This window comes from Archocentrus centrarchus, chromosome 18 (genome assembly GCF_007364275.1).
Source record: "Archocentrus centrarchus isolate MPI-CPG fArcCen1 chromosome 18, fArcCen1, whole genome shotgun sequence".
Classification (NCBI taxonomy): Eukaryota; Metazoa; Chordata; class Actinopteri; order Cichliformes; family Cichlidae; genus Archocentrus; species Archocentrus centrarchus.
Genome location: NC_044363.1, coordinates 143,624 through 158,726, shown reverse-complemented (window position 1 = coordinate 158,726; position 15,103 = coordinate 143,624). Strand labels below are relative to the sequence as shown.

Sequence of the window (15,103 nt, the reverse complement as noted above, 5' to 3'; positions counted from 1 at the left end):
GGAGACATTAATTACATGGGTTTGTGTATTTAATCCCTTTGTACCCGATAAGCCCCGGTGATGGAGGATACGCCAGTACGATTGTCTCTTATATGTTATTATTCCTCCGTTTAGGCTCAGATCGTTTGATGACTGACGGCGCACTGACCGGAAATGCAAACTTCTCCCTGACGTGTTAAAAAGTAACGAGTCTGTTTGAAAATGTAAGAAGTAGAAAGTACCGATATTTGTGTAAAAATGTAGGGAGTAAAAGTAAAAAGTACTCAGAAAAATAAATACTCAAGTAAAGTACAGATACCTAAAAAATCTACTTAAGTACAGTAACGAAGTATTTGTACTTCGTTACTTCCCACCTCTGATTTTAACAATAACCGAGCCCCGCCCGCCTGGCCTCCTCCGCCAGCGTAACAGTGCTGTTTCATCAAAGCTAAATAAACTATAACCGAACAGTCTTCACCTGAGCAAAAACAGTTTTGATTTAAAGTCAAATGTTAAACAGCTCTGCCAAAGCGGAGTCAGTCCTTTCACTTCATTTCCCGTTACTCCACGGCTTCTGGCACTTCTGGCACTGGGTGTGTCTGTCAAATACCGTCCCGCCTCAGTTTGACACAAGACTGTCAGCTTATCTGCTCAGACATGCTCATCAAAAGAAGCAGGCTATTAGAAAACAAGGATAAGAACACAAGATAAAAGAGTTAAAACATTTTATATACTATTCATTTTTTCTATTTGTCTAAGAAATGCGTGATAGGAAGTTGTAATAAATGAGGAGACATAACAACAAACATCACTGTCAAATGACATTACATAGTAGTCTCCATTGGTAAAAGAAAATGGTGCAAAATGAGCTATCAGTTACAGCCTGTTATCGTGCTCAGTAAGATACTATCATCACTGGTGTCCCATTCAGTGGATGTTTAAAAACAGCTGCATTCCATGAAGACACAGTGGCTTGCAAAAGTATTCATATCCCTTGAACTTTTCCATATTGTGTCACATTACAACCAGAAACATAAATATATTTTACTGGAAAAAAATGTTTTGAATCATGAATAATTTTCTTTCCACTTCACAATTGTAGACCACTTTGTGTTTGTCTTTCACATTAAATTCCAGTGAAATATATTTATGTTTGTGGTTGTAATGTGACAAAATATGGAAAAGTTCAGAATACTTTTGCAAGCCACTGTAACTCTGACAAACTCTGTGGGGTACTAGGATACTTGAAAGTAGAATGGGAGGCAGAGCTTTTCAGGCCCCTCTTCTGTGCAACCAGCTCCCAGTCTGGATTCAGGAGACAGACACCCTCTCTATTTTTAAGATTAGGCTTAAAACTTTCCTTTTTGATCAAGCTTCAAGTTAGGACTGGATCAGATGACCCTGAACCATCCCTTAGTTATGCTGCTATAGGCCTGGGGTGCTAGGGTCTTTACCTTAAAATGTAAAGCGCCTAGAGGCGACAGTTGTGATTTGGTGCTATATTAATAAAATTGAACTGAACTGAAAGATATTCTGGTGTTTCATTACTTTGCCAGGGTCTGGAAGAAGACCCAAACAATCACCCACAGATGACAGGAAAGGACTGTGTTCAAGAACAATCCAGGAACCACCAAAGCTCAAGCCTGCCGTGAACTGGGAACTGCTGGAACGCCAGCATCACTGTCCACAGTGAAGCCATTTTACCTCACAATGGACTGAGAGGATGCCGTCCAAGAAAGATGCCCCTGCTCCATAATCCCACATTGTGGAGGTCAGACCTCTGTCTCGTACTGGATGTTGCAGGACTCATTGCTCTCCTTTCCTTTAAAGATGGTCCTGCCTGTGTTTGGATTTGTTATCCTGCATCTCTCTGATGCTGCACATTTTCTCTGAGCAGCCTGGTTACTGACTTCAGGTTTAATTTAACACAATTATCCACTAACTTAAATGTTGTGCATTTATTGAACATAAAACAAATTTTGACAAAAAGCCTTTTTGAAGACACGCAAACAGACTCACACACACTGCCCAACATATTAGCCCCACCCAAATTATGCATAGTTTAAACTGGTAACCTGACTGCTTCTTATGCACTTTTCTACTTCGGCACTCAAAGTACTTCATACACACACACACACACACACACACACACACACACACACACACACACACACACACACACACACACACACACACACACACACACACACACTCTTAAGTGTTTTCTATCTAACATTCACAATCCAAAGAATGCACTGGGAACAACTCGGGGTTTAGTACTTTGCCAAAGGACATGGGCCTGGAGGAACTGAACCACCAATCTTCCAACTAGTAGATGACCTGCGCTACATCCTGAGCCCCAGGCACCCATAATGGTGTAAATAATAAATGAGTAATAAACAAATCATTGACAGGATAAAGTACATGAATAAAACAGATCTTTGGAGGTGCTGACTGAGTCACAGACTCCTCTAAATTAATATGTCTAAAGAATCTTTGTTAGCCAGACAGACAAAAAGTCAATAAAATAGAAATCTGTGTGTGTGTGTGTGTGTGTGTGTGTGTGTGTGTGTGTGTGTGTGTGTGTGTGTGTGTCTTTACAGTGTCTGTAAGTTAGCAGTGTGCAAATGTTTGCTGTTTTGTGTAATTAATGAAGTAATGACTTCTGTTACACAGTGAAAGAAAAGTTGTGGTTTGGACCTTGGCACAAAAAGTACCGTACTACAGAAAGTTCAGGTTTATAAGAGGACATTAGTTTATGTCAACCTTGTATGTGTCCTTGATTTTCATTATGCACCTCTGAAGACTTTTTTGTTTATTATTTTTATTTTTGGCAGTAGAGCTTTACAGGGTCATTTGTAGAGATGCACTGTTCTCTTGATGATTGATCATTTATAAAAACAAACAACAACAACAAAAACCCAAACAACAGCAACAGAAGGATACCCCTTTGGCCCACTCATTGGACTGTTCAGTCACTGTCTCCTCTGGTTTCTTCAGGCATGTGTGGGCTTGGCTTTCCGGCCCAAATAGAAAGCCAGAGGACCACTGATCCCAGATGTTACAGCTGCTGTTATGAGGATTGTGGTCCATACCCAATGGGAGGAGGACTCTGATGGCTACAGAGGGCAAGACAAAGAAATCACACATTAGTCAGTGCAGTATGTGGGAGATTTAACTACCTTTCAGTTTCGTCCCTGCATGCATTTACACAGAAAACCAAAGCTCTGCTGTGATCCATTAAAACAGTGACCTACGGATGTGAAGTGCTATAAATAGGTAGCAGGGGCGTGGTGGCCATCGGGAGACTCGGGAGGTTTCCCGAGCGGCCGGTCGTTTAAATAGTGTTTTTATACTGCAAATAAAGTTATCTTGCTTTAAAATTATGGTTTGTCCATTGTACAATCGGATAAAAGGCCTCTCCAAACCAAGCTCCCGGACTGAATTTAAACCCCCTGATAGGTAGACAGACAGACAGACAGACAGATAGATCAAAGAGTGGTGCGGTTACCGGTGGTTTGCGGACTTGCAAGCGGACAGCAGAGCGATGCCGGCGCATCTTCTCCATATCACAGTAATAAACTCCCTCATCTTTCAGCTGAGCTTGTTTTATGGTGAGAGACAGGTCTGCTCGTTGGTGCCAGTCTGAGGGTATCGATACCCGGCTTTCACCAAAGCCATTCCCGTATATGATTTCCCCCGACTGAGCATTCAGATGGAGCAGCACTTCCCTGCTTCTTCTCCAGCGCACAGACTTCACCGACTGGCCCGCTGTGATGGAGCGACACGGGAGGATGGCATCCTTGCCCTCGGTCACAACAACTTCAAACGGTAGAAATACTTCCAGTTTGTAGGCTTCCAGATCTTTCTTGTTGCAGGTAAACTCATAATGTCCGCTGTCGTTGAAATCTGCATTTTTCAAGATTAGAGAATCGCCTCTTGCAATCACTCGTCTAGTGTAACCTCGCTCCGATTTCCAGACTCCATTAAGAGATGCAACCAGCTGAGTGCTGGCATCATCCAGCCGCTGATGCAGAGTGCCTTCTCCCTTCTTGCACTCCTCTGAGAGCGAAAACCTAACATCTTCCCCTACAGTCGTTTGGATCAATTCTCCCAGGCTCTGGCAGATAAAAAGGGGAATGGACGCAAACACTAATAGAAGTTTCATTTTGTCAGTCTGGCAGCGAAGCATTTCCTTGATCACCCACAGCGGACTTGCTTCATCACAAAGGTCTGTTTGGTTTGGACACCGCTTGAGGCGAGTGCAGGATCCGCCCCACCAACATCCGTGGGTGTTGTGCTAAAAAGGGATGGTCTGCTAATAAGTGATTTCCGTTTTTTTTTCAATAAAAATGTTTTTTATTTAAACTGATGTAAATGGCTTGTTGGCCTGTGTCTTTCAAAGACAGCAGAAATTGCCACAAATATAATATCACAGTTCTATCAAGTTATTTTGTAGCAGCCAAAAATGACTATTTATTAGAATGTAGATACAACAACCCCATGGCACTTTTTGAAAATCAATAATAGGGCAGCATTGTGCTGCGGTGGTTAGCACTGCTGCCTCACAGTTAGAATACCATCTGGAAGGCCCGGGTTTGATGCCACCTTGACCCGGGCCTGCCTCTCTCTCTCTCTCTCGATCGACTCTGAACAGGATAAGTGGATGTGAAAAAAAAAGAAGAGAAGAAATGGGGGAAATAAAGAGAGAAACCTGGCAATTTTTAATGTTTGACCATTTAATACTTGATTATCAACATTTCTATGTGTCCATTTTTATATCTATTGTATATTCTATTAAATATTGTCAATTTTATGTGTTTAACTTAGAAAAGAGTAGGTTCCAGGGGCACTTGTTCAAGTCCTGCTCTAGCCAGAAATTGAAAAATTAACCATATACCCAAAAATTGACATTTTATTAACAGACATCGAGTCATTTTTTTAAACACTACATATGAGTAAGATTTGGTTGATGTAGTCTTTCTTAATTATGCATTTATTTATCAGCCCCTGAAATCCCAATTCCAAACAATAAAGGGCAGAAGTCAAAGCTTTTGGTGTGAACACATTTTATTACTGGGGTTAGGTTAATTGGCTAATCTAAATTGCCCATAGGTGTGACTGAGTGCGTGAATGTGAGTGTGAAAGGTTTTCTGTCACTCCGTGTTGGCCCTGCAACAGGCTGGCGACCTGTTCAGGGTGTACCCTGCCTCTCGCCCTATGACAGCTGGGATAGGCTCCAGCCCCCCCCCGCGACCCTTAACAGGATGTGCGGAAGCGAATGGATGGATGGATGGATGGACATTTTATTCCAAAACAAGTGGAACATTAATGTCCAACTCCGTAATAGACAACAAAAGCAAACAGCATAATGGACAAATCTATCGACATAAATACAATGTCCATGCGTGGATCGACATGCTGCTGTGTGCTCAAGCTACCAGTGTTTGTTGGCAACATGCTTGTTATTTTAGGCAGCTGACAAAACTGAAAGTTTACACGACTACACAATGCAGTGTAGTGAAGAAAGCACCTAGTAGCCCTGATAAGTACCTTCAAAACGGATTACGTATTGTTTTAGACAGTAGGTATGGCAGTAAATAGCACACAATCACATGTCTAGTGCAGTTATACAATTGTATTACAGATCATGTACTACTTGTTTGGTCTATACCATCAGCCGATAGCTAAAAAAGCACTCAGGTGTTGGTGCCCGGTAAGAAATGAGTGCTGGGATGGGGGGCTCATACCACAGTTTCAAATCTGCCCTCAGTCTGCCAGAGTGAAATACAGTGTTGGCAGTCCACCTGTAGTCTCGGGCAGGGATCGTCTTGCTCCTTTTCCCTGGCAGCCAAAGTGAAGCTGTAGGCCCAGTGAGCCAGTGGAGGTCCGACAGGCTCATCCTAATTGGCAGATAGTTAAGCGGCACAGGATCGATGTTAAAAAAAATTCTCCCTTCAAAATAACCACTTACAACCCCTTCATAAATCCTGTTGACTTACCAATATGAGCAAACATTTTAGACAAACAAACAAACAAACAAAAAAACATTAAAAAATATTGAAACATCGGACCGTTGTCAGTCTGTGCTTTTAGTAATGGAATGAGTTATTGTACCTTACAGTATAAAGCGCCTTGAGGTGACTGTTGTGATTTGGCACTGTATAAATAAAAGTGAATTGAATTGAATAGTTACTGGGCAGAAGCATAAATAATTCAGCATAAGCATAAATGATTAACTGGAGGCCCATGCGTAAACCTGCATTGGGCCACTGTATAAATGTTATCTTGTGACGGGAAGCTACCTTTAATCTAAATTTAAAGAACTGTCATACAAACAACCCTGAACAGATTTCAGCATACTCCATGCTAACATCCATCCCAAAAGACAGCAAGTACTTAAACAGTGTTTCAGATGTATTATCAGCGGACATCTCAAAGTGATGACAGACCTTCTCCACTCGTCTTCTCACAGGATTTAGCAGCTGCTCTGGATTTCAAACGATGGGGGATTCCTCATTCTGGAGAAGTGCCGACACACAAACAGGCTCGATGTTAAAAAAATTCCTGTTAGGTTCAGCTCTCCGTTCACCTGCTGGGCCTCATATATTGTAGATTTCATTATAAAAACCTCCCACAGAGTGCAGCACACTACCCACTCAGCAGCACTCAGCACACAGACACAGCTGGCAGTGAATTAGTGGAGCATTTGGCAGACGGAGCCGAGGATTTTCCTCCACAGTAAGTGCAATTGTACACCATAGTGACTCATTTCCCTCAGGAGTTGAAACCAAAGTGATGCAAGTTGTAAAAATATGTTTGCTACAGGATACATGACTGAAGGCTGTGAAAGTACCAAGCAAGTGCAGTGTGAAGCTGAGAGATTAACTACGAGGTCAAAAGGTCACGGTCATTAATTTAATTTAACACAATAATTATCTTTAGTATTACTGAAAGCAGCCATAACAGTAAAATAGTTCATGTGACTTCTGCTAATGTGTTGGTGGCTGTGGCTCGGGAGAGTAAGCAGGTCCTCTGCTAATCAAAAGTTTGATCCCCAGGTCCTTCAGTTCAACATGTCCTTGAGCAAGACACTGAACCCCACACTAAACCAATTCCTCCAACGGTGTGCGTGTTCAATAGATAAAGTGCTTCAGGTGTATAGACTCAAAAGTGCTGTATGAATGTGTCTGAATTGCTTGTAGTATGAATGTGCTGAATAAATACCAGTGCTGTATAATGCAGCAGCAACAGCACAGGTCAGCTGATCACAGTCCACATTAACGTCCTCTGGAGCTCACTAATCAGTTCTGAAGTGAATCATTCCTCAGTTCAGTGTTAGGTTTCCCATCTGCAAGGCCCAATTTAACTCCAGGTTTACATCAGCGATGTTGATTGCGGTCTTTGTTAGAAAGGCTGTCAGTAGGCATATTAATATTGTAACTCTGCTGCATGTATGTAGGTAATTACCAAGCATGGAATCTAATATAGCTCACCAGCTAACTCACCACATCAGTTTAGAGCTGTGATGATGTGCTGTTCTCCCTGCTTGTTTTGAGTCTTGTTTTATGAGTAGTGATGTATAAAGTGCATGCATGGTGAACAGGTGTAACCTGTGAGTGATAGGTAGAACTGATGCCACTGAGACATACCACTGCATGTGCGTATTTTAACTGACAGGAACAGATGTAATGATGCAGCACTATGAGCTGAGGTTCTTAACTCAGCCGTGTTAGATAAAGCACCAAGATGGAGGTTGCTCCAGCATTTTTATCATTGTTACAGGTGGCGGAAAGAATAAGAAGGGATCTCTTGAACACCCACAGAAGTATCATGATGACAACTAAGAAGATTCAGAGAAGAGCTGAAGTTGAGTGGAAAGAGTTTGGAGACTGAACTGGACGGAAGCAATTTGGTGGAGAATTACCGTCTGCAATAAAACCCCACACACCGACAAAGGGAGCAGCATCTGTGTGGAGCTGAATGTTGTCTTGGTGGGACAGGCAGTCCTCTAAGAAGATTCCCCATTCTTTCTTGAGATTTAAACAAGTTGTTGAAGGGAACTGTGTTAATAAGCAAGAGTGTGGCTGATGCAAGTGAGATTGAGTGCAAAATGAAAGTGCACCATTCTTGGAAACAGCTGTATTCCTTGATATTTTTTTCTGTTTGCTGCAAATGATTCTAAACCAGTCTTTTTGTTCTATAATCCTAAAACAGGACGCCTATTTGTACTATGTTCACCTCATATACCAACTACTACATCTGCTGCACCCTCTCACCTTTGATGGTATTTGAGGAGTAAAAGCAAATAAAGTTACTATAAACTTAACATAAGCATCACACCAGTTCTGCCTTATCTGTATGTTTAGGATCATTATTCTCCTGCATTGACTAAAACTGCAGCACTGTTTGTTCATTTCAATGAGAACTCTGACATTTCTAAAGTGAAGTTTATTTACATTGAAGGAAGGGTAAACAAGATTAGAGGTTGAGGTGAGCAGTAAATAAAAAGGGTTAAACACAGTATTGTTCTCAAAGCACTCGTCTTCCTGATAACTCCTCCCTCTTCTTCCTGCTCTTAAACACAGCGCCTCCTCCCTGTCCATGTTTCCTCGTTCCCTCCCCTTCAGATCAGCAGTTTGAAGATGGGTGTAACCAACATGTGGTGACGTGTCAAAGCTGACAGGCTCCGTTCACTGCAGAAACACATGCTGTTGAGATCAGAGCTCAGACTAGTTTCAATTATAAGGAAGAGAAACTCACACAGTCACTGATACTGAGGAGAAATGGCGCAGAAAGGAGTTGAGCTGGACCGAGAAACCTTCTCTTGTTCCATCTGTCTGGATCTACTGAAGGATCCGGTGACTACAAACTGTGGACACAGCTACTGCATGAACTGCATTAAATGTTTCTGGGATGCAGAGAAGGAGAAGAAGAAAATCCACAGCTGCCCTCAGTGCAGAAAGACTTTCACACCGAGGCCTGTCCTGGAGAAAAACACCATGTTAGCAGTTTTAGTGGAACAGCTGAAGAAGACTGGACTCCAAGCTGCTCCAGCTGATCACTGCTATGCTGGAGCTGAAGATGTGGCCTGTGATATCTGCACAGGGAGGAAGCTGAAAGCCACCAAGTCCTGTTTATTCTGTCTGGTCTCTTACTGTGAGAAACACCTCCAACCTCACTATGACGCAGCTCCATTAAAGAAACACAAGCTGGTGGCCCCCTGCAAGAAGCTCCAGGAGAACATCTGCTCTCGTCATGATGAGGTGATGAAGATTTTCTGTCGTACTGATCAGCAGAGTATCTGTTATCTCTGCACAATGGATGAACATAAAGGCCATGAAACAGTCCCAGCTGCAGCAGAAAGGACTGAGAAGCAGAAGGAGCTCGAGGTGAGACGACTAAACATCCAGCAGAGAATCCAGGACCGAGAGAAAGATGTGAAGCTGCTTCAACAGGAGGTGGAGGCCATCAGTGGCTCCGCTGATAAAGCAGTGGAGGACAGTGAGAAGATGTTCACTGAGCTGATTCATCTGATCCAGAAAAGAAGCTCTGATGTGAAGCAGCAGGTCAGATCCCAGCAGGAAACTGAAGTGAGTCGAGTCAAAGAGCTTCAGGAGAAGCTGGAGCAGGAGATCGCTGAGCTGAAGAGGAAAGACGCCGAGCTGGAGCAGCTCTCACACACAGAGGATCACAACCAGTTTCTACACAGCTACCCCTCACTGTCAGCTCTCAGTGAGTCTACACACTCATCCAGCATCAATATTGGTCCTTTGAGGTACTTTGAGGACGTGACAGCAGCTGTGTCAGAGACCAGAGATAAACTACAGGACATCCTGAGAGAGGAATGGACAAACATCTCACTGAGAGTCACTGAAGTGGATGATTTACTGTCACCATCAGAGCCAAAGACCAGAGCTGGATTCTTAAAATATTCACGTGAAATCACACTGGATCCAAATACAGCACACAGAGAAATAGTATTGTCTCGGAGAAACAGAAAAGCAAGACAAACAAAACAACAACAGTCTTATCCTGATCATCCAGACAGATTCACCTTTTATGATCAGGTCCTCAGTAGAGAGAGTCTGACTGGACGTTGTTACTGGGAGGTGGAGTGGAGAGGGAGTGGAATAGAAGTAGCAGTCACATACAAGAATATCAGCAGAGTAGGGAATTCAAGAGAATGTTTACTTGGATACAATAATAATTCTTGGGCATTACTTTGTGTCAAAAATAGATATGACTTTTTTCACAACAGTGTCTGCACTGACCTCTCAGGTCCTTGGTCCTCCAGAGTAGGAGTGTACCTGGATCACAGAGCAGGTATTCTGTCTTTCTACAGCATCTCTGAAACCATGACTCTCCTCCACAGAGTCCAGACCACATTCACTCAGCCGCTCTATGCTGGACTTTGGCTTTATTTCTGTCCTGGAGCCACTGCAGAGTTGATTAAAGTCAGATAGACAGAGAAGATATGTTCATGATGATCCCTGATCATTATGTACTTGAGTACATAAGCCTCATTTTCTAAATGAGGCTTTATGTTTTAGAAACTCAGAAGTTCAGTGGTCCATTGGTGTCTGAAAACAATATTGCACTGATTCAAACTGTACTTACATTTATATACCTTACATCAATATAAATCTGGATCTGTTCTTATGCCTGATAATCATGTGAGTTTAAATTATACTAATCAGCATGTTTTAAACCTTGAATCAGTCTGGTTAGTGGTTTTATTCTGTAGCTGCTGTAGTGGGTTTTCAAATGCAAAGAATCCACTGGAATTGCAGTAATTTATCAGTTAGTCGATGATCAGAGAATTGATTGGTTTATAATTTTAGTCATATTTAAAGCTGCTTCTGGTTTCTGAAATGTGAAGATTGTTGATTTTCTTGATCATATACGATAGTAAACTTAATGTTTTTAAGGTTTGAACTTTGAAAATGGAACAAAAATTTAAATATTTGAGCTGTTTGAGATTATAATGGACATTTTTAACTTGATGCTTATACTAAAAATCAATGATTGTATCTAAAATGATGCCATTTAATGTCATTTTTCAGAGTTTGATCACACTCAATCATTTACACATTTAAATCTAAAACTAAATGATGAAGGCTTCTGTACTGTAGAGGATAGGCATGTTTATTTGCCCTGAGCTGCATCTGAATGAATGAATGAATGAATGAATGAAGTTTTATTGCCATGTGGGTGAACAAGTTCACACATTGGAAATTGCAGTTACAGAACACCATCCAAATACACAAACACAACACACATAGGGGGATATGTGTCCTTGGGTCATGCAGCCGTTTCTTACGGCGCTACCTTTGGCAGGCAGAGCTGGTTTGGTTGATCTGCTGGGTGTTTCTGGAAGTTTAATGTCCTTTCAATAGTTTCATCTGTTTTTGTTCAGTGGCCACAATTAAATTTCATGCTAAGAAAAAGCTGCTTTAGTGATTATAGATCTTTTCTTTCGTTCAGTAACAAGAACAGACTTCTGAATTGTCAAACTGAAAACACCCCACGAAACTGCTGTTCTTGAAGTTTGTTGGTCCTGTAAAGCTTCTTTTCTTCAGTTTATGATTATAACACATTCAATTGGATGTTATCAGCCGTTATCAGTCACATATGACTAGTATGTGTCCTCCATTACCTTCTACCATGTAAAGCATTTAATATTTGCACGAGTAAAATATGGACTGAATTACAGAAAGATTGAAAATGATCAGAGACAGAAGACTCAGTAAAATCTCAGGGAGACAGTTGCTTGCTTTCAGACAGATTTTCACCAAATCCAGAAAGAAGACTTCAGACATTTAAATGAAGAAGCACAGGGGTGCTCAAACAATTCAAATGTGGGCCAGGGTTCGATTGTACATTTCCAGGTAAAAGAAGAAAGTCAGGATGAAACTGAAAAACTGATGCGTCCACAAGAGGGCGCCTCCTCCCTGCTAACAGGGATGCTGAGGAGGTTAAAGCAGCTCAGCGCAGTTTGTCCACATTTCACATTCAGCCATGTTTTAGGCTTATTAATGCTTTTATAATAAAGTGCATTGTGCCATTAATCATAGTAAACCGTATCAAAGCAGCCTTAGTTAGTCAGTTATTTAGTTTGGAGCTGGATCATTCTGATGTCAGATTACAAAATCTGACAACCTGGTGTTTGATTTTTTTTTTTTTTTTAATTCAATGAGTGATTGTATTTTATGTCTTTTTTAATTAATTGGTAGCAATTTAGTTCAAACAATTTGGCTCTAGGGCGCAGGCACTAGGACCCAGGCACAATTTGGTTGTGATCACCTGATGTGGGTCACAGGTGTGTGACCCTCATTATTAGCCTTGTGTTCATTCTGGTGCATTCAAGTCTTTGGAAAGCCGAACAAACTCTGTTTTAATGAGAAATGTTTGACTGTCAGGGTGCTGTAGGGGATCAAAAGCTCCCTGAGAGGTTGGACTTTTTTTTTTTTTATGTGAGTGTCAATTTCTTTTCTCTGGAAATGAATTAGGTTTTTACTGATGGACAATTTATTGTAAAAAAAAAAAAAAAAAAAAAAAACTGGGTCTACAAACAGTTTACTTCTTTGTGATTGCTATTAAAATTCAAAATAAATATATCATCCTCTTTGTGTGACAGACCCTCATTTGGGTCCTGCACCTTACCCCTGCTTTTTCCTTCAGCTGAAATCTAACATAACAGAGACGCCAATGCCTCTTTTTGACTAGTGCCTACACGGCGCCGCTCTATCTTTAGTGGCGTTACTAAATGAGTCCATGATGAGGTACAGATGTTTTTGTGCTTGGTGGCTGATGACTGAGGCAGTTTCTGAATATGTGTATTTGTGTGCACTTATGGACTCATCAAACATCATCAGTCCCAGCCCAAGTTCGGTTCCAATTCAATGAATCACATACTGACATGACAATTGACATGATAGCATCACATAGTTGCTGCAGATCTGTCAGCCGCACATCTATAATGTGAATGGAGTGTTCTTTCACATCCCAAAGGTGCTCTTTTGGATTGAGATCTGGCGGCTGTGGGGCCATCTGAGTGCAGTGAACTCACTGTTGTGTTCAAGAACCCAGTTGAGATGCTTTGAGCTTTGCAACATCCTGCTCGAAGCAGCCATCAGAAGATGGTACACTGTGGTCATAAAGGGATGGACAGTATTCAGCAACAATACTCAGGTAGGCTGTGATGTTTGGTGCTGAGTTGGTGCTAATGGGCCCAAAGTGTGCCAAGAAAATATCCCCCACACCATTACACCACCAGTCTGAACTGATGATGCAATGCAGGAACCATGGCATGTTCAAAGTCACCTAAATCACATTTCTTCCTCATTCTCATCATGCTCAGGTTAAACTTGAGGAGTTCATCTTGACCATGTCTGCATGCACTGAGTTGCTGCTGTGTAAATGATGGATTAGATATTTGAGTTAACAAGCAGTTGAACAGGGTACCTAGTAAATTGTTGTTGAGTGTGTATTTGTAGTGATGCATTCAAGAGAACAAGAGTTTAGCAGAAAAAGGGAGTCCAGACCCTCAACATGTTTCTGTACATAAATGAAGGAAAACCCTGCAGAAAATAATACTAAACATAACATGTTAAACTTGATGTTTAATATTACTTACACAGTCTTAAACACTGTGTTTTAAAAGTAATGGATCCTTTTTATCCACACCATCATTTTGTGTAAAACTGCATTAAATATTTGATCTTAGGCTGTCTGAGTTAGTCCCATCAGGAGGATAACTGATACATTTGCAGTTTTTCTTAGCAGTTACGAAGATGAGGGATAAAATAAAACGAAATAAAATAAAGTAAAATAAAATAGAAAACATTATATCAAAACACTATATACAAATATCAAAACACTATACATATATATTTGTAGCAGGTAAATTTGTATATTTGAATCCAGCTTTCTGTGTGGAGTTTGCATGTTCTCCCCCGTGTTTGCGTGGGTTTTCTCCGGTTGATTGGTGATTCTAAATTGTCCCTAGGTGTGAATGGCTGCCTGCATCTCTGTGTTGGCCCTGCGATGGACTGGTAACCTGCAGGGAGTGCCCTGCTTCTCGCCCAATGACAGCTTGGACAGACTCCATCGCCCCCGCGACACTGAAAAACGGAAGAAAATGGATGGATGGTTTTGGTCCCAACCTGCAGCATTTTTCTGTTGTTTCTGTCTCATGAAAGTATTGCAAACAGCTGAGATCATGAAATTTGTCTTGTAATAAAAAAGTGTTTAAAAGTGCCCATAGCAAAAAAGTGTTGGTTTCTTCTCCTTTATGCTGACTGTAAATGGTCTGGCGCAGTCAAACATCGAAATAAAAACGTCACATATATTCACTGTTGTTGCAAAGCAAATGCGTTTAGAAATAAGTCTGTTTAAATGTGTATGTATGAATAATACAATAATACAGAGATGAAGGAACGGAGAAATTAGTGAGTCACAGTGGACCGGAGGAAACAACTTTATTATTATTATTTATCAGCAATGAAAGTGTCGTTAGTTGAACTCAGAGCGCACGAAGCGCTGCATTTAATCATCTTTTGGACGCTGCGGGATCAAATCAGAACAGCTCCAATATTCTCACCGTCGTTACTCTGTGTTGTGTCGTTTATTATGATCTTAATTTAACGGGCGGGGGGTGGGGTTGGGGGTTGGTAAATGAGTGTTCATCAGACTCATTAATTGAAGCTGTTTCAGGCCACTTTTCCTTCTGTGTAGCCTCGTCTTCCTCTCGGTACTTGTCGCATGGTTCGTTCATGCTGATTTTTTCACACTGAAACCGGTCACTTTCCCAATCCAGTAACGCGCTGCGTCAAAAGTCGTTTCGATTCACGATTGCTCACGTTTTTCACCTTCATGGAAAGAGGAGGGGAAACCAGAAGGCCGAGCTTTCAGCCGTGTCCCACACACACAGGCCTCTAACAAGCTGCACTTATTCTGCTGCGAGGAAAATGATTCTTACCTGTGAAAATCATCCTTAAAATAATAATAATAATAATAATAATAATCTATTCAAATGTAAAACAGATACACTTTTAGTTGTTCATTTTTAAAAAATACTTAAATGTCGCTGTAGTTTCGTTTTTCGTGCTTAAATCTTTGT

The 15,103-nt window shown here is 41.3% G+C and overlaps 2 protein-coding genes across 2 annotated transcripts; one reads left to right on the top strand and one right to left on the bottom strand.

Annotated features, from left to right (window-relative positions):
• Positions 1 to 2,685: 2,685 nt before the first annotated feature.
• LOC115797543 (uncharacterized) lies at positions 2,686 to 4,203 on the bottom strand. Its single transcript, XM_030754136.1, has 2 exons — positions 3,491 to 4,203; positions 2,686 to 3,098 (listed from the first exon to the last, which is right to left on the bottom strand). The coding sequence occupies exons 1-2, from the start codon at positions 4,169 to 4,171 to the stop codon at positions 2,976 to 2,978; spliced, it is 804 nt and encodes a 267-aa protein (XP_030609996.1). The 5' UTR covers positions 4,172 to 4,203; the 3' UTR covers positions 2,686 to 2,975.
• Positions 4,204 to 8,703: 4,500 nt separating this feature from the next.
• Positions 8,704 to 11,004, top strand: LOC115797345 (tripartite motif-containing protein 16-like). Its single transcript, XM_030753903.1, has one exon. The coding sequence runs from the start codon at positions 8,766 to 8,768 to the stop codon at positions 10,443 to 10,445; it is 1,680 nt and encodes a 559-aa protein (XP_030609763.1). The 5' UTR covers positions 8,704 to 8,765; the 3' UTR covers positions 10,446 to 11,004.
• Positions 11,005 to 15,103: the final 4,099 nt, after the last annotated feature.

Bases quoted from the DNA above. Each gene is read 5' to 3' on its own strand.
- LOC115797543 (XM_030754136.1), bottom strand. From the start codon at position 4,171: ATGCTTCGCTGCCAGACTGACAAAATGAAACTTCTATTAGTGTTTGCG. The intron at 3,099-3,490 runs GTAACCGCACCA...TGCCCTCTGTAG, and splicing joins TGCAAGTCCGCAAACCACCG to CCATCAGAGTCCTCCTCCCA.
- LOC115797345 (XM_030753903.1), top strand. From the start codon at position 8,766: ATGGCGCAGAAAGGAGTTGAGCTGGACCGAGAAACCTTCTCTTGTTCC.